At 36.6% G+C, this 25,316-nt stretch overlaps 1 protein-coding gene across 1 annotated transcript; it reads right to left on the minus strand.

Annotated features, from left to right (window-relative positions):
• Positions 1–4,992: 4,992 nt before the first annotated feature.
• On the minus strand, positions 4,993–17,272 carry LOC121367766 (PI-PLC X domain-containing protein 3-like). Its single transcript, XM_041492127.1, has 2 exons — positions 17,157–17,272; positions 4,993–6,480 (listed from the first exon to the last, which is right to left on the minus strand). The coding sequence occupies exons 1-2, from the start codon at positions 17,269–17,271 to the stop codon at positions 5,645–5,647; spliced, it is 951 nt and encodes a 316-aa protein (XP_041348061.1). The 5' UTR covers position 17,272; the 3' UTR covers positions 4,993–5,644.
• Positions 17,273–25,316: the final 8,044 nt, after the last annotated feature.

Below are 25,316 nucleotides of genomic sequence, written 5' to 3' on the forward strand. Positions count from 1 at the left end.
TCAAGAAGGATTATCTACATGATTAATATTTCAAGTAACTAATCAATACTGTAACCTATTTTTATGTATGTAATTATATTATTACTAAATATGACAATAACAATGACTATTTCATTTTAAAACAAACATAGAAATAAGTTGTATTATACAGTACACTAGACTGCATAGTTGATGCATGCAATGTACAAAATAAACTAATCATAGAATTGCCAATAAATATCCTGGAAGCCAAGTACAAGCTATGGACTATAAATAACTGAAAAAGAAAGAAAGAACAAACTTCTAGTAATATTGGGTATCAGTACATGTATTAGTGATAGAAATAAGCAGACATTTTTTATTAGTCCACCAAATAAAGTAGGTACATCAAGTAGTACATCAAAATATCTACTTGTCTGCCAACATTTTCACTTGTACACATAAGTGGTTTATTTTATTCAGTGCACTAACCATTTTCATTTTTAAAATCTGACAGTTATATTAACTTGACTCATTTGGCCTCTCTACAACCCCACATTAAAATATCTCCTTTACTAATCCCGTATCATTCAAAACTTAATTAAAAATAAGAAGAAATATTAGACCAATATTCATTGGAAAGGTATTAATGTAATTCAATTCTACTGTAAAAGAAATGCTAAGCTAGCTAATTCAGCTGAAGGTGGTTTCAACATGAAACCATTCAAGACACACTTCCTGGTAACAACCAATTCTATAGTGTTCGCTTTCATAGCTTTGCTGTTATGTAATTTCAGCAAATTGCATCGGAGCACAAATATGTGGTGCATCTATTTTGGGAATGTACTTTAGTACATGCTATCTGGACAAAAATAGAATAAAAAAGGTGAAAGCATGTTGCCACCAAATAGAAGATGACGTCACTACTAGTACAGAAAACAAAAACTTCAAATGGAATAACATTGAAGAAAAGAAAAAAAATGTTCACATCAATTATTATTATTATTTTTTTTTATTAATGACACCACTATTGAGCACATTGATTTATTAATCATTGCCTATTGGATTTCAACAATTTGGTAATTTTGATATGTAGTCTTAAAGAGGAAACCCACTACATTTTTCCATTAGTAGTAAAGGATCTTTCATATGCACCATCCCACAGACAGGACAGCACATACCACAGTCTTTGATATACCAGTTGTGGTACAATGGCTAGAACGAGAAATAGCCCAACACCTGACAAATGCGCGAGATTCCTATGTGAAATATTACATGTAACAAATGCATTCCCATTTCAATGATGAACTATTTATTTGCAATGCCTGACCAAAACACATTAGGTTTGCATTTCAATTTAAGCCAACTTTCATGCTTGTTTCTCATTATGATTTAAGTACATCTAAATGTGTTGTTGTAGGAACACATTTCGGTTAATTGGCGAGTCTGTCCAAGATGATGTCGGTTAATAAGTTAATTGTTAGTGGTTAGTGAGTTTGTATTCCAAATGGAATCTGATTAAGTTTTAAAAAAACAAAAACAAAACAACACCTTCACAGCTTTCAAATGAAAAAATACATGTACTTGTAAACATCTGTACTATTTTAATAGTATGTTCTTTTTATCTAAGTTGGTGTGATATTTGCTTGCCGAGATATTAGCTATTTTATACCAAAGATCTAACAATTTCAATGCTAAAACATTATGTGACTAAAATGTAACTTGGCCACCATGAGGACATCAGCTCATGAATTCACATCCACAAGGTACATGCGCCTAATACCCCCCCCCCCCCCCCCCCAAAAGCTCCCTAAAACAAAGCCAAATGCATGTACTAAAATAATTATTAGAAGGTAAAAACCATTGCTGATTGGAATACGATACTAGTGCACTTTTTCTGATATTTTTATTACACTGATGGAAAGAAATAAGGGAACACATGGTATTTGAAAGCAAATTGTCTTACTTACTAGTGTAGATATGCCTGTATAAAATACAGAGATGTTATATGGGATTGAATGTCAGTACTGTGGGATCAACTTTCAGTAACATGGTTAACTTCTTGATACTGTGGATGAATGTTTTGATTGCAGTCAATTTTTTCAGTCTATTTGTGTGATCCCTTATTTATTTTCATCAGTATATTCACAACTTTACTTTCAATCAGGAAAAATCGCCGCAGTGAAAATGTTCTAAAGGCAGTTGGACAACAACAAAAAAGAGAGAAAAAAAAAGAGTTAATAAATATTGACAAGCATGCATGTCATTTTATTCAGTCCTACATGTCAAGTTGTTCCAATATGCTATAACTGTCAACATTCATGACATTACGGTTAGAATCACTGAACGAGTTACAACATAAGGTGGATCTTAAAATAGATGGTTTTGTGATTTTACTGAGTAGAGCAAGTAAACAAATACCCTTCTATATATATATATCTATAAATTCTGTTTATGTACGTACAAGTAAGTGGTATTTTGCACTGACTGCAGTTTGAGGTGGGAAAGTGTGCCTTGGGGCTTAAAATTTATATGATTCTGACAATTTCAAAGGGTTCAATTGAATCACTCAAAATGCCCCCACCCAACGCTATGTGCATAACTTTCAAAATCCCAGACTTTTAATTTAATGATCAGATTTTAAAAATATATGCTATAAATCCATTTCAAATGCAGTACAAAAAATGTATCATTATAATGCTATCCTAAAATCAGAAGAAAAAAGATATATATTTGATACTTCCATTTTCTAAAATGAGAAATATACACATTAAAAATCTCTTCTCTGGAATAAGAAATAATTTTGCATTTTGTAGTCTGAAAGTGAAAATGAATGAATTATACATATTAGAATTAATGATACATTTCGCAAAACTAAAAATAACCATCACCTAGAACCATAAATAATGATGCATCTTGTATCTACATGCACTAGCAAGCGCAGAAATAAATATCCTTTCATAATTCTTCTATGAACAGAAATAACTACCTCGCTTACATTCAACTCAGCTGAACTTTATTTATAAAGCTCTTGATAGGAGGCAACTGATCAAACATGCATTCAGTTAACAGATGATAGATCTCTGGTCTACCAAAGCTAACTTGTCAATTAAAACCAGACCAGGTTTTGTCAGATGTTTACATAGCTTGCAGGAGCTGACAGTGTAAAAACTTGATGGATGTGTTCAGAATATACTGTATTGAATTATATGGATTCTAAATAGCAATGACAAGGCCATGCTCAAAACAATTGATGGTTTGTGGAAAATATGACATTCATGATTTTAGATAGACAATTCATGTCAAGTTGTGGGATGTACATCTATATCTTTTTCTCTTTTGTATACAGTGAAACTTGCAGTCTAAACTGAACAAACCGGAATCCTGTCAAAACAAGCCAAGTTTTAGGGTACCAAATTTTCTAAATTCTAAAATGACTCTCTCTGAACACCGGATCTTGTCCAAATCGGATAAATATTAGGTCTCCGGCGTGATCTGGTTTAGACAGGTTTCACTGTATTAACATGTTTAAAATATTAAAATTCTGTATTTTAAAGAATTATTTCAGATAATCAAATACAACATGTATGTAACACATCTCCGACAACTCCTATCATTTTGCCATGTCAAGGCTTTAGATATCACTAATCTAAGTACAACAGGCTTTTTGTCTGTTCTGCATGAGCACACCAAGGTCTTTTCAGTGCAGTAATGTTAATAATAGCAGGTAAAGTGTCGTACACATTCAGAAATGCAGTTCAAGTTATTTTAATGTAATTACAGCTTAAAATTACATTGATTTTGTGGTAAAATGTTTTGACGTTTATATATTTAGACTTAATTTGGGCTTGCTTATTTTAGACACACATTTTATCGCCTCATCTTTGGTGCAATCTTAAGCCCTGCATGTACTGCTTACAACGAAGTTCATCACTATGCCATTTTATTTTATCTCTTTCAGTTAATGGGACAGAACAATGAAACCTACGTCACCAACATTATGCACCACACTGAAAATGAACTGGTACCTACCCCATACATTATGCAGCACACTGGTATCTACCCCATACATTAGTCACCACACTGGTATCTACCCCATATATTATGCATGAGGTAATCAGTTGTTACAACAGTGTAACCTAGCTGACCCACCATGTTCCCAGTGAATCAATAAGTAGATTTCTTTTTTTAAATTTTTAGTTGTTTAAAAGGAATATCTTGCAAAAAGGATGCACCACTTCTCTTCAAAAAACAATTTTGAAAACACATCACCAGTCAGTAAATCTATATGCATCCAACAGTCTGAAAACCCCCTGAATTGTAAATCATAGAAATAAGAATTAAAAAAAAAAAAAAAATCTCAGCACCAAGATGACAATAGCATTGGATAAATTGAAGGTTTTGAAATTTAGGATGTTCTTGTGAGCTTTTTATCAAACAAGTGCAAAAATCTGGAATTCTAGAAAATTCCAAAGTATTTTCACATGTTAGCAGAAAAAAAAAAGCTGGGCCTAATTTGTAAAGCTCTCTTAGGCTCCCTTAAACAACATCACACCCATCATCCTTGCATGTATTTCTGCACTGCAATGGGAGATGGCTAAATTGCTAGAGTTGATTTAATTAGGCCCAAGAGGTAATTCACAAAGCTATCTTAAGCAACATCGCATTGTCCTTGCAATGGGAGTTTGCAAAGTTATGAGAGTTTAGTGAATTAGGCCCCTGACAATGGTTTTAAATCTCTACCAAACAACTGTTCTGTTACACCTTCAGAAAATTATTATTATTTAGAACAACAGCCTCACAAAACAACAGTAACTGGCAGATTTTACGAGTATGTTCATATACATTACAACATGTAGATACAGCCAATAAAGCATATATATCCCAAAACAATTACTGTTTTCTATTACAAACATACATTGTCTTGCTTTAAATATGTAAGGGTAACTTTCAGTGCCATAATTTCATAATTTGCACAAAAAAAATTAACAATGACAATTAAACTGATAAAAATCTTAACAGTCTCTTTTAAAATCTTCTAAAATCACTAATAAGGACAATTAATTCTGCTATAAAAAAAATAAAAAATCCTACATGGTTAACAAAAATGGGTGTCTCCAATAATCTTCTAAAATATTCCAATGTAATCAATAAAACAAGATTGCAAGTAATTTATCCATCAATAGTCTTGTGAAAATTCTTCCGTATTTTTGTGAAAATAAATCTACAATAAAATTTTTTAACTGATCCCTTCCATAATTTTCTAAAATCCATTCTGTATGCTGGTGAAAACAATCTCAAATTTAGATGGGTAACTGATTCCTTCCATAATCTTCTAAAATCCATTCTGTATGCTGGTGAAAACAATCTCAAATTTAGATGGGTAACTGATTCCTTCCATAATCTTCTAAAATCCATTCTGTATGCTGGTGAAAACGATCTCAAATTTAGATGGGTAACTGGTCCCTTCCATAATCTTCTAAAATCCATTCTGTATGCTGGTGTAAACAATCTCAAATTTAGATGGATAACTTGTCCTTTCAATAATTCTGTAGACTCTTTCCACACTATGATGAAAAAGATTTAACTCAATATTCACAGTCATAGATGATTAAAATAATCTAACCTGCATGAAGCAGAATAATAATAATAATAATAAAACCCATTCCTTTATGGCCTACATTCTTCACTTATTAAACTCTATAACTTGCCCAATAAAACCTTCTTTTTCCACGTAATCAATAACACATATATTCAAATTTTTTGAATCTGCTTTCTTCATCTGTAGCCATTTTATGAATGCCGGGACAGCCTTGGCAACCAGATCTGTCCTTAAACTTCCCGTGAATCGACTCATAATGTACGTAGCATCTGGAGTGAGCACTCCCTGGTGAACTAGAAAAATGTCCTTACATGTGTGGCTTTCAGCAAACACTTGCTCTTGAAATTTTATCATCTGATCAACATCTGTAGTGTTGGGCCATGGACTCCTGACGGATGTCTTCGGCCAGATGTTGTTGCACTCCCTGGGCAAGTCATCTTGGTGGTAAATGGCGATCACCTGAAGATGGTCCTTCCACAGCTGACTGAGGGTCAGATTTTCCATGTCCTGGACAGGGCAGAGCTTGCTGCCAAACACTCCCTGGATCATGGTCAGCATCTGCTGGTGGGTGCTTTCATTGAAACCGTACATGTGGTTGAAGTCCAGGATGGCAATCTCTTTGGGATGCTGTTCCAGGAAAGTGTTGATGTCCTGCAGACAAGGCTCAACCTTGTGTGCGAACAGGCAGTGCAGAAAGAAGATATCACTTGAGGTTTGTCGCGTCGAGATACGCAGGTCGAAGTATCGGATCCCAGCATTCAGCTGCTGGGTGAAGGTCAGACTCTGCGTCATAGACCAGCGGTAGATCACATCCTTGGCCATTGCACCAAACACCTTCACCAAATCACGGATTGTCTGAGCGGTATCTGGTCCAATCTCAGACGACCTGTCCAACCCAAATGAGAAGGAATCATGGGAACCTGAAATGATAAATAAATTAAAAAGAATAAACTAACAGTTTTCTGTGTCTTCAACTTCTACAGCTATCTTCACATTTAATTAAGCATAGTTTGAAATGCATGATTATGTGTAGTCAAGCACATATTGTGTGTGTGAGTACATGTATTGGGATGAACATGACAAGTTCCTTTTTCTTAGTTCAATTTCAATAAAGCACTGAATTCTTTTAACTGTATTTTAAATATAGTGTTTCTGTATCTCATAAACACCAAATGCTTTAGATATCAGGGTGAAATAGGCCTGAACTGACAGAAGATCTGAGGTTCCCTTTTAGAATTCTTACCCCTCATTAGAAATGCCAGATCTATCCATGTTTGGCATGTGTGTGTGTGTGTGTGTGTGTGTGTGTGTGTGTGTGTGTGTTGTGTCTGTGTGTGCACATACGTGTTCATGATTAGAACATTTTCAAACTTAATTTTTTAAATAATTAATTTAATAATCACATATATATACAGTGCAACCTGTCTAAACCGTATCACACTGGGGATCTAAAATGTATACGACTTAGACAGGATCTGGTGTTTAAAAGGGTCACATTTTAGAACTTAGAAAATTCGGGACCATGAATCTTGGCCAGTTTTGACAGTATTCCGGTTTGTTCACAATCTGGTTTAGATAGGTTTCACTGTATATTGAAGTACTGTCTTGTATAGGCAGGCTGTCAGATGCATGGAATGCAAGACATCTGAACAGACAGACAGGACAATAGGACTAACATCATTCAATAATATTTTGTGTTACCATAAGAGTTAATCAGAAATAGATACATAACAATGGAAGTAATTAAAACAGAACTGCTGTATGCTAATCAATTAGCTTCGATCACGATCATAAAAAAAAATCCCCATGTAAACAAAGAGAGTAAATCGATGATGTATATTGGGTGGACTGACTTATAAATGTGGCTGAGGGAAGTACCAGTGACTCACACTTGCTGTGATTAGAAAAGGAAAGAATGTGATTAAATCAATGGAGGCAGCTGTGAGACCTATCACGAAACATGTAGCAGACAGCCAGGCCGGCATGTCCCATTGATCTCTTCATGGTCACCATTGACCGAGGGCCCACAATTGAATATTCACAATCACAGACGCCATCAGCCGCTTCATCTTGTTAACTTGTAGTCCCCACGGTGCGCAGAGCGGCACAAATCAGAGTCCGCTCCTGATGTACACAGGCAGATAAGCCAAAAACATGCATATATGAAACTAATATTACTGACAATGTCTTCTTGACTTTTCTCAACAGAAATGTTGCCAAAAAGTTTTGTTTTGTTTAACTATACCACTAGAGCACATTGATTTATTAATCATCGGCTATTGGATATCAACCATTTGGTAATTCTGCCATGGATATAGTCTTAGAAGGGAAACATTACTTTTTTCACATTAGTAGCAAGGGATCTTTTATATGCACCATCCCAAAGATAGGATAGCACATACCATGACCTTTGATATACCAGTTGTGGTGCACTGGCTGGAATGAGAAATAGCCCAATGGGTCAACGACTGGCATCAATCCTAGACTGACCACGTATTAGGCGAGTGCTTTACCACTGGGCTATGTTCCGTCCCTTGAAGACAAGCCATAAACATGTATGTACATGAAACAAATACTGACAATATCTGCTTGAGTTTTCTCAACAGAAATGTTACCAATACAATTGTGTTTCTGAATAAGCCTTCCAACACTAAAGGTTACTTTAGAAAAAGTAACAGAATGGAAGATCCAGTTAATTAGTTTCCTTGGGTTCATTTTTCATTTGTAAATAGAGTGCCAGCTTGGAATGCAGATCTCTTGAGGATAGTGGGATGTAGCTATCTCAGTGACTGAATGACAACCAGCAACATTGTAACAGGAACTAGGATCAATCCAACTAATTTGGGGGTTTGACTGTTTCAGCCAGTACTCCCCTATTGCTATACATTTATCAAACACCATAGCATGTGCATTGTGTACACATACCAAATAGTACAAATCATAGCCTTGACCGGCCTCGGTGGTGTCGTGGTTAAACCATCAGACATAAGACTGGTTGGTACAGGGTTCACAGCTCAGTACCAGCTCCCACCCAGAGCAAGTTTTAACGATTCAATGGGTAGGTGTAAGGTCACTATACAACCTCTTCTCTCTCACAAACCACCAACAATTAACAACTAACCCACAGTCCTGGACAGAAAGCCCAGATAGCTGAGGTGTGTGCCCAGGACAGTATGCTTGAGCCTTAATTGGATATACATTGTAAGCACAGAAATAAGTTGCAATGAAAAATACCCTTTAATATATATTAGTCAAGGAACACTACCAGTCTGGTATGCTAAATCTTTATAAATAGACAAAATATGCCAGAGTTCAACACGAAGAAAACAAAAATGTAATATGTTTATTTATCATATAATATCTTACATTTTCAGTGCAATCAAAGTATGTGATATTTTTCAGACACATACTTAAAAAATTTGATAACTTTGCAAATTAGAAGTAAATTAATTGAGGTCATGGCAATAGGTTTATTGACATTTAAGCAAATGTACTAGGTTGGTGACATTCCATAATTGACGTATGCATTCATAGTCATCAAATAAAAACATTTCAACAGCAATTTTACACTGAAAGCTGTCCAGCATTCAGGAAACAAAAAACATTGGGCACTAGTTTATTTTGATGTAAGGACATCCAAACTAACATCTTTCAAGTTTGACATCATTTCCATTCAAAAAGACACCATGTCACATATTCTTAGATCATTTGAATATCTAGTAATGGCAGACTGGAATTAAAGTTGCATGTACAGTTTACAAAAACATGTTGTATTAAGCTTGAGATTATATGATAAAGAGATTATTACCCTTGTGTGTTTCGGTATTGTCAATATCATATAATGATATATTAGGAATAAAAATAATGTATTATGCTTGCCAGAGGCTCGCATAATACAATTTTTATTCCTAATATACGATATTGACAATACTGAAAAACACTCTGGTAATAACCTCTATATAGATGTCAGTAAGTATTGATGCCACTTTTTATGGGACAAAAAACCCCACAACACAACAAATATCCATTGAGCCATGAAAGTTCAAAGCCACCTGACAGTCCAACAGGTATATGTTTCAATCAATCTGTCAAACCATACATTGAGCCAAATGACTGATGACATCTGCATGGACAAATTACCAATATTAAGTGGCCACTTGGGCAGTGAAGGGCTGTAATTAATGATGAATAGTTTTATTCTGTCTGCTCAACTGCTGTCAATGTGCAGTTATAATCAAATCACAATTCAGTTCCTACATAGATACATGTCAGAATTAAAGGTGCTATGTCAATAATTTGCAAACTTGCAACAATGGCAGCTCTTGTCAAATATATTTGTTTATTTTTTTCTTGAGTTAGTTATAGAAATATTATGCGTGGGATTGATTACTTTGTAGTTATTTATAGATGTGAAAATAACCCTTTAAAACACATGGAGTTGAATTTACAAAGCCTGTTTTTGTTTTGTACATGAATAGTTTCACACATTTACAATTAATGTTTAAACACCTGCGTTTAAAGAGAAACAGGCTCTGTAACTTCAGCTGAGGGAGTTCATTATCTTTGAAAGAAGGAGGCTGTTCAGAAGGCAGCTACATACATGTATACTGATCACAGCAAGATTTTTAATAACCTGATAAAGTAGGAGATGATGGTGGCTGCAGCAGCCATCGAATATTGTTGCCCTCCTCCTGCTAATAAACATACTTAGTATAATTCACAGTATCAGTCATATAGACAAATGACATTTCATTTCTTGAAAATAACAATTAACAACATACACACGTACACGTCCCTTAGTCTGTAAAATGTTGATCTTAGAAATACACATGTATGCAGGGACTTATTATAGTTATAGCATGCTAAAATCTAAGGTGGATGACAGTCACTTTTTGCTAACCCTTGCTTTGGCTTCGTACACAAATATAACATATCCAATGGTAATAATATATTTAATGAATTGTACTTTTTAGTTATTTCATATTTTAAACCTATATAAGGGTCAAAGTAAGCAAACCTGTTTTTATTTTAATGTGGCAAAACACTATAATAGTATAGCTAATTTTGAATTTGAATGATGTCATGTCACTTTGCATCTCCTTTCAATACCAATAAACTGACTATACGTCATTTCCGTTTTTAGAACACTGGAAAATATCAATGCAGAATTGCTGTTGAAAATGTTTTGTTTGAAAATTATGAATGCACATAAGTGTGTTTGAAAAAAATGAGAGAAAAAAAGTACTATTTACAAAATACAGATTTAAAGTGAAATTACAGTAAGATATGTCACATTTATTGTGTATGAAGACAAAACAAAGGTGCGAAAAAAGTCACTGTCATCAACTTCAATGGAGTTCTGCTAATTATTTATAACTGGAAATAGATTGGTTGAGTTCTAACAATGCGACGGTCAATCATGAAATCCATAACTGTCATGGAAAATATCAATGGTAATACTTTCTACACGATGGCGATGACTATGGGTTTGGCTTTTTTTTTTTTAAATATAAAAAATAAATAAACAACCTAGCTACTTAAATAGGTATTAAAGTAGAGCCGGGTGGTGTTCAACTTTGAGGTTTGGTAATGGTATCGGTATTTTGGGGGGTGATTTACCTCAGTATTGGTATGGTATTCAGTACTGACACAATACCAATATTGAGCGGTGTTTTAGGTATACTCTGCTTTAAATGCATGCCTGAGTTAAGGCTCACCCGCTAATTGCATCTAAATAAAATTAAATTCCATACACAAAGCTCTCATCTGATTTATACCCAACCCATTTAAAAAAAAAAAAAAATTGTGTTTGTCAGATATATTTTTAGTGCTTTACTAAATGCCGGGAAATATTTATAACATTTCGGTATTTTGAAATTTGCTCGATACGGTAAATCGGTATTGACATGATTTCAATATTGAACGGTATATACATGGTATACTGCCCAGCTCTATATTAAAGGCAGATTAGTGAAATTGTCATGGTCTATATCCTGGTAAAAAAAAAAACACCTAATAAAAGCCTCAAACTTATGATTCACCTCCCTATCCTCATTTGGGCACACTTCCAGGAATCTAAAAGCTTACGCCCACAACAAGCATTCAACATTTATCTGGTATGTTCAAATTAACACTCACCACTTGATGTGGTGAAACATCTGAGGTATAATTCATTTCTGCTTGAATTAAATGGGAATTAATATTTTGTACTGCTTCACAGTAATCACTCTATAGTTGACAGTTGTGACTGCGAAGCCTCATAAACTGGATAAGATAATCAAAAGCCAGTTAACACACTTAACGCCCAATAGTGATTGTTGTGGATTTATGGCCAAATAATCATCAAAATGGGAAGAAATATTTTTTCTATGTAAATATTAAATATTCCTTGAAGTTTATTAATTCATTCCTTCAACTTTTTTTTCGTGCTTATATCCAATTAACATTCAAGCACGCTGGCCTGGGATCACCTCAGCTATCTAGGCTGTCTGTCCAGGACAGTGGGTTAGTTGTTAGTGGTTAGTAAGAGAGAAGTTGGCGTAGTGGTCTTACACCTACCCACTGAGTCATTAAAACTCGCTGTGGGTTGAAGCCGGTACCGGGCTGTGAACTCCGTACCAACCAGCCTTGTGTCTGATGGCCTAACCATGACACCACCGAGGCCAGTCTTGAAGTTCAGCTTAGTTCTTCATTATATGTATACTCACAGGGTTCCATTACTGTTCATAAATACAAGTTGTTTATAAAGACTACAACTGGAATGATTCCAGTAAACTGACCTACCTTAATTACTGTATACCTGCCAACTTGATTTTTTCTTTTAAAGTTTATACACATATAATTAGTGTATCATAAGAAATTATAAAAATATCAATTTTACAAGTAATACAAAACACAAATCACAATGGTTTCAAATTTCACTGACACTTTACAAACTCAAACAACCAACACAACCATGAAACATTAGATTGAAGTACCGGTATTTTCTATTTTCATCAGCTTTATCCCAATATTACTGTAAAATCATTACTATTACACCAGTGTGTGACACCCAACAGCCGATGTAGCTGTTTGACCAGTCATTCATTAGTAATGGAGACCTGGCTCATACTGAGACCTGGCTGATACGCGGGGATCAGTCTGATCAAGATATTTACCAGGTAAAACAATCACATAATCACAACATGCAAGCAGCTATTTCAGCTGCATGGGTTAATGCAGCTAACATCATTTTAATGAAGACTTGAAAGACAAAATTACCTTAGGACAAACAATTGTTAATGGCTTATAGGTAAACAGAAAAGGATGGAAATTAATCAATGTTTATAAGTCTGTTTATGAAAAAAAACCTTCAGGCATGCATTCATTATCCTCTATCCTGAGTGGAAAATCTGACATTAAGCAGTTATAGCAGCCTATTCTACGGTATATACCAGTACATGGAGTAGCAATATGTCTTGTTCAACACTCGATGAAATGCTACAGCTAACATTTAACACCTGTTGATTACCACATTGTCAGGCCCAGACTTTGCCAGGAACGGCAAGTGTTCACTCCCACTCCCTTTCATACTTGTCTGGAAAAGTTGACAAATTGATCGCAAGCAATAAATTGGCTATAAATTGTATTTGAAACTTCATGCGATTACTTGCCTAGCACCATTTTAGGAGAGAGATAGGCAACTCGTCATGATTTTTCTCAATCAAAAAACTAAAGCCCAGGAGTAAAGATTTTGTTATGTTTGTTTTATTTATTTATTTTTGTTTTTTTTGGGGGGGGAAGGTTTGTGGGGTTCGGGGGTGGGAGGCGAGGATGGGTGTGTAATTATCAAAAAATACCTTTTGCAAGTGTAAAACAACTATCTTTTACCATGATTACTGTAAGTCTTGTAAATTTATAATCTAACAGTAAACCATGCTGAATGGACTGAATAATTCAAAGTTCAATCAATTTAAACTTCACAAGTATATTGTCATTCCTGCTTCACGATGGTGATCTGGGACCTAATTCACTAAACTTTCACAACTTTGCGATATCACAGTGCAATGCTAAAAGACTTGCAAAGAAGATGTTTTGTTGTCTAGCAGAGCCTAAGAGACCTTTGTGAATTAGGCCACAGATCTGAAACTCTATTAACATGCTCATATACCATGAAGGTTTCGTGCTTATCCTGCCCCGGAACCACCCACTGGCTATGTCAAGAGGCTGGATCCATGGTCGGCATGCCTGAACCTTCAAGGATATGGGAACATTAATAGAGTTCCCAATCCCAATTCCCAATCTCGTGCTTAACCTCTGACTTTGCCAGTGACTATAAGTCCGGGACAGGAGGAGAGGTCACGATGGTCTGGCAACAGCACTTTGTGAATGGAAACACAGGAAATCTATCAATCTTGTATCTTAATATCTAAACTGACCCTATTATTACAGCAGTGCAAGTGAACCGGCTGATTTGGAAAACTGTAATTGGATTTGGTGTCTTGAGTGAGACCCTATCACCTCCATTTGCTCTTATCGACAGCCAATCATAGAACATGTTCCTTCTGGACAACCAATTACAGAACACACTTCTGAACAATGACAAACTAATCACAGTAGCACCACTGAAAGGAGCAAACAACTCCAAAGTTGAAACTGAACCATTACATATGGCTGCCAAATGAATCATGCAACATGAATTATTCACAGAACTAACTCTGATAGAGACATGCACTTGCTTCCATTTCTAAATGATTGCTAAAAGTTTTGATTAATATTTTTAAATCAAGCATTGTAACCAAACTCAAACTAGTCAAGCCTAGGGAAAACACAAACATGACTTCCAGAATTACTTCAGTGTTCATTGTAGAAAATCACAGAACCCCCAGTTAAAAATGTAGTTTTTTGTGTGTAAATATTAAATATCAACCTTATTAGAAAATATGGCTTCTGTTTCTCAAACTTGAAACAAGTACATGTATATGAGAAAACAAATTAAGAAATTGATGTGTTAAATTAAAATAACTATACTTCATACATATTGTATAATTTCAGGTGAGAAATTTCAAACAAGGAGACCTAAATTCCATTTAAGTGCAAGGTTGATGTTTTTGACTGCATCAAATTTTTTGCTTGGGCATGGGAACAGACTTGTACAGCAACTGAATGATTGAAAGCATATTACCAAGGGAGTCAAACCAGTCCAGTTAAAATGTTAAATATAAGCTGAAAGTTCTATACATATAGTAATTTGAAAATAATACATTGTAAAAATTATTGATATTCAGGATATGTATGCTTCATGCGAGTTTGATAAGAAAACCACTACATATATAAACTATGAGATTACCGCTTCAGTTGGTGCAACCAAATTGGAAGAAAAACTAACCAGGGCGAATATAATATAGTAGTACCTTACCCACCTTAGGGACCCTATAATGGCATTTTGAGATTTTCTCAGCTTTGCAGAAATTGCAGGAATGGTCTTGGTGGCCCTTAAAACATGGTAAACTATGTAAATGCAGCAAATTCTCATGCTTGACTTGTCCATAGAACAACCATTGAGGTAAAATTTGTTTGTCCAAACCAGTGTTCGAGATTAAAAGGTTTTGTGCAGTATCCCAGTTGGATACTAACATTTCAAAATCTGGTATCCCACCTGAGAATTTAGCATCCCACTTTTGCATATGGTTACCCAACATTCAAATATCAAGCAAGCAAATTTAATTTTAATAAATAAAAAAGGGTGTATTGGCTGAAAACACTTTATAATGGCTACTTGCCTTTTCAGTGTTTTTATAGACTTTGGAATTACTAGGCCTAATTAAGGAACACTTAAGACTGGAAGAAAACATCCCAACAAAAAACAATAGCGACTCAGCGGTTCCCAGTCTTTTGCTATGCCGCTATTGCTCCAGTATAGCATTAGACTGGGTACGAGATGGGGGGGGGGGGGGGGGGGGGGGGGGGGGGGGGGGGGGAAGAGATATTGTTAGGGCTTATAGCATTAGACTGGGTACGAGCTCGAAAAAATTATCACTTACATTGTTTCAACGAAAAATAAAAACTCAGGATTAAAAAACCCCAACATTATATGGTATGCCGGGGGATACTGAGTTCTTGAAGTCTGGTATCCACAATTAAAATTTGGTATTTGTTAATCTCGAACACTGCCAAACTCATTTTCACTTGTAAGGACAAACAGACAAGTGCTTATTTCGATAATACCAGCCTCCATCTTTGAGCAAGTACGAGGCAAGTGCAAGCTGAATGTGTTTCAGTGGGGCAAGAAGCAGCTCAGTGGTACAGTGCTCATCTGAGGTGTGTTGCGTCATACTGTCAATTGCCATCAATGGATTCACAGGCCTCCACAAATTGCTTCATTTGTGCATCCATTATACAATTTTACATGGCTTGTAGTAATAACCATTTTACAATTTGTGTAAATTTACTAAATTATCAATCCTAGCAATATGTCTTTTACGTCTGATGTGCAGCCGGTCTGAGATTGATTCCCATCAGTGGACTTATTGGGCTATTTCTCGTTCCAGCCAATGCACCATGACTGGCATATCAAAGGCCATAGTATACATGTGCTATCCTGTCTATGGGATGGTGCATATGAAAGATCTCTTGCTACTCTTGGAAACATGTAGCAGGTTTTCTCTCTAAGACTATATGTCAAAACAAAATGTTTGATATCCAATAGCCGATGATCAATAAATCAACATCCTCTAGTGATGTCATTAAACAAAACAAACTTTACACTTTAACGAGTTGCTTAGGTAATTCATTTACTCGTCTGAATGTGATAAACTTTCATTTGGAGATATATTAAAATTAGGCATAATTGTCCTAGAAGTTAATAATTTTTAATTATAATTACAATTAGGGGTTGCATTTAAACCTACTTCACAAAAATGCCAGTTGAATCCTATTTTAAACATAAATTATGATCTACTCAGTTTTACAAAAATTTGAACATAGCTTTATGTAAAGTCTGAACCACATTATAGATTACTCTGAGTCTCCTACCTCTCATTACCTTTAGATTTCCCCAACAATTTGTAAAGACAAAATGTGAGTAAAAGCTAACGAAAAATAAAGGTAGGAGAGCAATTTTTCGTAGTTGTTAACATAGAAAATCATGTTGAAGAACAAAATAGCAATGGCTGGCTACTTTTTACTTCATAAATAGAAATCGTAGATGTTACGGAAAACATTACGTAACTATTGATAAATACCCCTCGCTTCCCGATAATGTTTCGTAACACATCCATAATATTGCACCACTACATATGCGTTACGTAATTTTTGATTGGCCCCTTCTTACTTAGCAGACGCTCGGAAGAACGTGTGAAGTACACATGCTAAAAGCAAAATCAAAAGGTTGTTATAACGAGGTTTTTCATTTGATAACAGAAGATATCATACTTAAAAAAAACAATTTCACAGTTTGGTTGATAAGAACGGTGGAAACAATGCTGTTTTAGGGACGAACATTATCAGGAGTCGGAATATCACCAACCTACACCGGCGTTAGCGTTTGCTTATTCCACAACCATCTCGTTTAAGTTTTCGTTTTCTCTTTGAACACCTGTAAAATAAAAGTAAATACCTGGTATCGAGAGTTGATTCAGAGGTATGTTTTGTAATTTTTGAGGAAGTTTGGCCATCCAGTTATCGTTGCTAGGCGGTAGACGAGAATTTTCCACGGAGCTCTTAGCTGCCATGATTCTGCTATTTCCAAACTCGACTCTGCTTCCGCGTTTCTGACAGAACCGTCTCGCTTACTTCCCTTGGCTGTCTTAGCTATTTCGCGCGACTGTGATTTCCTGCCATCCCACGAATAGATACCGGTTAATTTATCAGATCGTGTGTGTGCTGGCGCCTCCACGACTTAAGGAATATTCATCTTAACGACACCGCAACAGATTTTAAATTGCGACTATTTTGTGTGAACCAAAAAATTATATGGCTATTTTAAAACTTGATGGAAGAGTGAGAGTGAGTGAGTGAGAGAGAGAGAGAGAGAGAGAGAGAGAGAGAGAGAGAGAGAGAGAGAGAGAGAGAGAGAGAGAGAGAGAGAGAGATAGAGAGAGAGGGGAGGAGGGGAGCAAGAGAGACGGAGAGAGGGAGGGGAGGAGGGGGGCGAGAGAGGGAGGGAGAGAAAGGGGAGGGAGGGAGACAGAGAGAGAGAGAGAGAGAGAGAGAGAGAGAGAGAGAGAGAGAGAGAGAGAGAGAGAGAGAGAGAGAGAGAGAGAGAGAGAGAGAGAGAGAGCCAAATATAAAGAATACCGAATAGCAGCAAATGTAGATCATGCACGATCCCAAAGACAAGACAACACATACCGCGGTCTTTGAAACACTAGTCGTATGGCATAGCATTGGTTGGGACAGGGTCAGTATCGGATTAACAACGCAGCAGATGTAATAAAATGCTATGGGGTTTTTTCCTCTTCTTTTTTTTGTGTACAAAAGGTTAAAGTTTGTTATGTTTAACGACACCACTGGAGCACATTTATTTATTCATTATCGGCTATTGGATGTCAAACACTTGGTAATAGACATAATATTATAGTCTTAGAGGAAAATCGCAACATTTTTTCCATTAAAGGCTACCGTATTTTTTGTCGTGTTATGTAAATCTATGATAGTAGGGGTGGGGTGGGGTGGTCAAGTTTACCGTTTTGGCATGGCCCCACGGTAGCGTGTTTTCTCTCGCATTTTCACGACGAAGTGTCGCGATTACTTTACTATATGCCAGGGATGTCGGGAATCCTACCAAACTTCTGAGTTAGCCACTTGTGCAAAAAAACAAACATTTTTATTTAAAAGGGTGCGTGTAAAATCAAATTATTGCACATCTAAAGAGCCTAAGCGGGACGTAGCCTAGTTTAAAGCTGTCGCCTGATACGCGGTCGGTCTAGGATCGATTCCAGTCAGTGGGCCCAGAAAGGTATTTCTTGTTCCAGCCAGTGCACCACGACTGGTATATCAAATGCTATCCTGTCTGTGGGATGATGCATATAAAAAAAAATCCCTTGCTACTAATGGAAAAATGTATCGGGTTTCCTTTCTAAAACTGTCAGTCTCATACAGTCACTGTATTTTAAATTACCAAATGTTTGACATCTAATCATTGCACTCTAGTGGTGTCGTTAAACAAAAAAGAATATCTAAAGAGCCGTACTCTCTTTTAAATACTGATTAAGACTACTGTTGTTGCTTTAAGAACATTTCCAAACATGCATTAGAAACCAACGAGGCGCGCTAATCTACCGGTGATCGATAAGCGAGCTTTTCTATAATTTATCATGCAGCTAAATAAAACAATTATATTATTTGACGTGCATCTAAGGCATCTTAATTTGTTGGATTTATTTCAAAAAATTAATTTAATGTATTTATTTTTATTTATTTATTTATTTATTTATTTTTGTTTTTGAGATAACATCCCAACTATTTTATTCTTTACTTTTCACTAATGAAATCACTTTATGCATGACCACGTCAATGAACACTTTGTTGTTATTATCCCTGGCAATAACATTGATTGTTATGTTTCTGTGGACAACACAAACACTGTATTTATCTACAATTAACGTGAAAATGTAAGCCGCCTGTACGTTTGCACGACTGTTTAAACTATCACTAGTTGAAGAAGAAGGAAGGAAATGTTTTATTTAACGACGCACTCAACACCTTGTATTTACAGTTATATGGCGTCAGACATATGTTAAGGACCACACAGATATTGAGAGAGGAAACCCGCTGTCGCCACTTCATGGGCTACTCTTTTCGATAAGCAGCAAGAGATCTTTTATATGCACCATCCCACAGACAGAGTAGCACATACCACGGCCTTTGATATACCAGTCGTGGTGCACTGGCTGGAACGAGAAATAGTCCCAATGGGCCTACCGACGGGGATCGATCCCACACCGACCGCGCATCGAGTGAGCGCTGTACCACTGGGCTACGTCCCGCCCCACCACTAGCTGAATCAGGACAATTAGCATTATAAACACAAACATATAGTCTATGGGCCAACATATCGAAACCATTCCCCCCCCCCCCCCCCCTCCCTTTAGGGATTTTCGGTCACCATGTTTTTCAGTTAGCCAGGACCCTCCGCTATCATAATTTGCTTGTTTGCCATAAAATTGATGGTGGGGGTGGGCGCCAGGGCTGTTGTCATGGCAACACAGTGATGAAACATTTTGAATTTCAGAAAATGACATATCTATGTAACCAAGCAACCTAAAAACACAAAATAAGTGTCTATATATAGTTTTGAAGCTGTCTAGTTGATTCCAATCACGACCTAGGTAATTTAAGGTCAAGGTCATTACACACGATCATGGTAAATCTAAATATATGACTATTTTGCTATGTGTTTAAATATTCAATGTTCCTGAATTACCGGTTAAACATTGTCGTTGTCGTCGTCGTCGTCGTCATCGTCATCAAATATATCCTCTTACATCATCATCATCATCAAACATAACACACATGATCAAGGCAAACTAATTTTATGACTTCCTTTGGAAAAAGTGAATATTTACTACATGTGTCTAGTATTCAGTGTTCCTGGAATGTCAATCAAATCTTAACGCCATCACCATCGTCTTCATCGTAGTCGTCATTGTCATCATCAAATATGTCCTCTTGAATGTTGTAGTAGTCATTTCCACTATCCTTTTCGTCATCAACCTGTTCCAGTACCAAATCTACCAGATCATGTAGAAGCATTTCATTTTCTGTACATTGGTACGCCAATTTGTCTCCTTTTAGTACCCATCCGTGACCATTTTCTGGCTTTGGCACGACTGGACATGCCATATCAGCTTGGTTCCAAATGAAAGCCTGATGGTTAGCACGTACAACATGTATCCTCAACGAGGATCTGCAGAGTGGAAGCAAACTTAGGTCGATGCCACTCTTGCTGGATAGTAGGTGGTCCTTTGGTGTGTACCGTATCATGAACATAGTATATGGGAGCTTATTTATGACCTTAACGCCTGATCTTGCCCTATACAAAAGACATGTGAATGCCTCCAAATCATCAAACTGTTCTGGAGTAAGAGTCGGGGTTGTACCGAAAGTTGTGAAGACTGGAATATATTGTGGGGTTTTTTCGCAGCACACGCAGGGGTCCCACCTTGCCTTTACGCACAAATGAACTGATAGAATCACAGTCAGTGAAGGCAATGAACTTGTGCACGGCTTTGTCAGGGTTTTTTTTTCTCAGTGTTTGCAAGTTTTGATCCAGTTGTTAAAGGAAGGAAGGAAATATTTTATTTAACGACGCACTCAACACATTTTATTTACGATTATATGGCGTCTTTTCGATTAGCCCCACCCCACAGACAGGATAGTACATACCACGGCCTTTGTTACACCAGTTGTTGAGCGCTGGCTCAGTTGTTAAACCTTATGTTGGAAACGCTTTGCTGTTAATGGACAGACATACAGACAGGACATGTTTTAGTTGTCTTAACTACACTGAAAACGAATGTCACGCACTGCTAAACTGCCCATTATATGCTGACATAACGTAATCATCTCATAATATATAAAAGGGATTTTCGATATTTAAAAATGCTATGGCAGGTGTTGGCAGTTAAGATACATATATCAGGACAGGAAAAAATAATACACAATTTCTGCATGTCGGTGCAGTCATCATAATTAAAAAGTAAAGTTCTACAGTGTGTGAGTAGTTCTAACGTTATGTCAGCATATAATGGGCAGTTAAGCAGGACGTGAAACTCGTTTTCATTGTGGTTAAGACAACTAAAACATATCCTGTGTTGTTGTTTATTTAACCGGTCTCGGTTGTGTCGTGGTTAAGCCGTCGGACATAAGGCTGGTAGGTACTGGGTTCGCAGCTCGGTATCGGCTCCCACCCAGAGCAAGTTTTAACGACTCAATGGATACACCCTCTTTTCTCTCACTAACCACTAACGATAATTAACCCACTGTCCGGGACAGACAACCCGGATAGTTGAGTGTGTGTGCCCAGGGCAGCTTGAACCTTATATGAATATAAGAACGAAAATAAGTTGAAATGAAACGACACTCGTCTTCAATGTGGTTAAAACAACTGAAACATGTCCTTTCTTCCAGCTGTGTATTGTTATGTCGACCAGTTTTAAACGACACTCGTCTTCAATGTGGTTAAGACAACTGAAACATGTCCTTTCTTCCAGCGGTGTATTGTTATATCGACCAGTTTTAAACGACACTCGTCTTCAATGTGGTTAAGACAACTGAAACATGTCCTTTCTTCCAGCGGTGTATTGTTATATCGACCAGTTTCAACTTTTAGAGGAGCAACTCCGCATCTAAACTTAATAATGGATCAGACGTTATCAATGTGGTTAAGACAACTGAAACATGTCCTTTCTTCCAGCGGTGTATTATTATATCGACCAGTTTCAACTTTTAGAGGAGCAACTCCGCATCTAAACTTAATGATCGATCAGACGTTATCAATGTGGTTAAGACAACTGAAACATGTCCTTTCTTCCAGCGGTGTATTATTATATCGACCAGTTTCAACTTTTAGAGGAGCAACTCCGCATCTAAACTTAATGATCGATCAGACGTTATCGTGTAAGACTGATGCACATGGGGGGAAAAATCAAATAAATGGGTTGACCGCCGTATTCACCTGCTCTCAGCCCAATCGAACACGCCTGGGACATTCTTCAGCAAAGAATTTCAAATCGACTACAAGCTCCAAACACTCTCTAAGAACTTGCAGATATTTTGAAACAAGAACGGCGCCAGATTTCTAAAATCGATTTCCTTAGTTTGGTAGAACGCTTCCCCATGCGTTGCCAAGCAGTGAATCAGGCCTGTGGGGGTCACACACGCTATTGACATTAAATTTCTATTACAGACGTTTATTGTGAGAAAAGCTTGGTTTGTTAAACACAATTTTATTTACAATCATTTTGTATATCGTTTTTGTTAATGTTCAGTTGCTAAATGTCAACCAGTGTTAACAATGAATAAAAATGCAAGCTTTGTGTGCTTTGTACCCCCCACCCCCCACCCCACCCCAATAAAAAAAAGGAAGAAAAAAGACACCAACAAATGTACATTTCACCATACATCGGAATCGATGTATAAATAGGCGTCGGTGACGTAGTGTTCAAGCCATCGAATTAAATTCCAGCGAAAATTAATAAAACATATGGAGGGTAATAAATAAAATATTAAAAACACTACCATTTCTCCCTTCTGAACTGAAGTCTCTGGCAGAAGTCAGAATTTGTCTCAATGATGGTCGTGCTTGGACCTTCACATGGTGAGATTGATTAACTACTATTTATTATTTATCGCAAGCTTATATCCAGCGTAAAATAATTTCAGTTTGTCACGCACAGAAGCCGGCCATTGTATCTCTGGGTTAAATCCAACGCCATGTCTCATCACCCCCCCCCCCCCCCCACACACACACACACACACACTTTGCCCCCCTCCACCCCACCATCATTCCGCATGACCTTACCGTACCCTCCACTTAATTACGGATTCAGCCGTGACGAACATGAAGCTGGGGAAAAAGTAATCATTTTTCTGGACATAAGTCTTAGTAATTTCTGATAACCTGTAAACTCATTTTCATTCTTTAATTATGTTTGATCAAAAAATACACGACAATCAATACTGAACTATTCTGTTTTGGATGTGCTTTATAATTACTGCAGACGCAGGCTAATATATTGTTAATCCCTAGTGTTTAACGACACCACTAGAGCACATTGATTTATTAATCATCGGCTATTGGATGTCAAACATTTGGTAATTTTGACATATAGTCTTAGAGAGGAAACCCACTACATTTTTCCATTAGTAGCAAGGGATCTTATATATGCACCATCCCACAGACAGGATGGCACATACCACAACCTTTGATATGCCAGTCTTGGTGCATTGGCTGAAACGAGAAATAGCCCAATGGGCCCACCAACGAGGTTCCATTCCATCATAGACCGACCGCATATCAAGAGAGCGCTTTACCACTGAGCTACGTCACGTAACTTTTCAAAAACACTTTTTCGCTTTTGATTTCCATCTCATTTCTTTTTAATCAGCCTGCTTTTCTTATTAGAAGAATTTTGTTTTGTTTAACGACACCACTAGAGGCCATTTATTAATTAATCATCGGCTATTGGATGTCAAACGTTTGGTAATTCTGACTCGTAGTCATCAGAGGACACATTTTTCCTAATGCAGCAAGGGATCTTGTATAATTATGCACTTTCCCACAAATAGGAAAGCACATACCACGGCCTTTATCCAGTTGTGGTGCACTGGTTGGAACGGTAAACATCCCAATCAGCTGAATGGATCCACGCTTTTCTTAGATGCGTTCGACAGTTGTGTCCCGCTGGTGCCATCATCCCGGATGTCTTCCAAAGGTCTGCGACTGTTCCCCAGAATCTTGTTTTCAGAGTTGCCCATTCTAGTCATGTCCAGTTTAACAACTGGGTGAGCACTATCCTATCCAAGGAATAATTTATATTTAAAAAAAATCCTTTGCTGCTAATCGAAACGAGTATCGGCAGCGGGGTCCCACACTAATTAGCTGATAGTCCAAGGTGAATTCATTGTCAAGTCGGTCTGGGATCGATCCCCGTCGGTGGGCCCATTGGGCTATTTCTCGTCCCAGCCAGTGCACCACGACTGGTATATCAAAGGTCATGGTATGTGTTATCCTACCTGTTGGATGGTGCATATAAAAGATCTCTTGCTACTAATGGAAACATGTTGCGGGTTTCCTCTCTAAAACTTTATGTCAAAATCACAAAAGTTTGACATCCAATAGCCGATGATTAATAAATCAATGTAAACTAGTGGTGTCGTTAAACAAAATAAACGGGGTTTTTTTCATCGTCAAGTCTTCAGCTACATGACCAGTTAACTATATAATTCTTAGTCAAAACAGTATGTAGATTAGCCGCATTGATGTTTTAGTTTAAACAATATTTATTAGCAAATAAAATTTGGGATTGGCCAACAGGCAAGTGCCTATATTAAGGCCTCTCCCTACATTTAACAAATATACATGTTATACATCAAGATGGCTAGAACAATATTACAATAAAGATAACACGGATAGTTGGGGGAATAGAAGAGAGGAGTGTGTAGAAGAAACAAAGAATAAATAGCAAACAGTTAGAATGGTTAAACGGTTAATTGATCTCGAAACGCTTACTATTAATAAGAAAATTCTGAACAGATTTAAATATAGAGATATTATCTTGGACACTTAAATTTGAATCTCCAAATAGCAAAGTAATAGCATTGATGTTTTAAACTTATTCATATGATACTGCACCGCAAAACTGCATTACGCTGGTCATATTACTATCCCTGCATTATGTGCATTAGGTTTGATACTTAATATCCGTTGCCTAAAATCAAATCTGTCATCAGTTGGAACAATATATTTTGTACACATTTTTTTCCTTCATATTTTGTGCATATAAGTTATGAAAAAAGCGTCATATAGAACACATGGCTGGATTAATTAAAATAGTAATAAAAACAATAGCTAATATTTTATTATTTGTTTTGATTATTTTTGGTAATTCTATTGTAGACGTGTCATGTGTTTTCTAAATAAATAAGATGTTTGTTTGATTTTATTTAACGTTGACAAAGTTTGTTATGACTTTTTCTGTTTGTAGGGAAAAAAACACCGACAGTGATAAAAAGTGTAGGAATACAAATTTAATGCCGGGTAAGAACTGAACAA

Source organism: Gigantopelta aegis, chromosome 3 (genome assembly GCF_016097555.1).
Source record: "Gigantopelta aegis isolate Gae_Host chromosome 3, Gae_host_genome, whole genome shotgun sequence".
NCBI lineage: Eukaryota > Metazoa > Mollusca > Gastropoda > Neomphalida > Peltospiridae > Gigantopelta > Gigantopelta aegis.

Excerpts from the sequence above, each read along its gene's own strand:
- LOC121367766 (XM_041492127.1), bottom strand. The coding sequence starts at position 17,271 with ATGGCAGCTAAGAGCTCCGTGGAAAATTCTCGTCTACCGCCTAGCAAC. Across the intron at positions 6,481-17,156 it reads GAATCAACTCTCGATACCAG|GTTCCCATGATTCCTTCTCA; the intron begins GTATTTACTTTT and ends TTATCATTTCAG.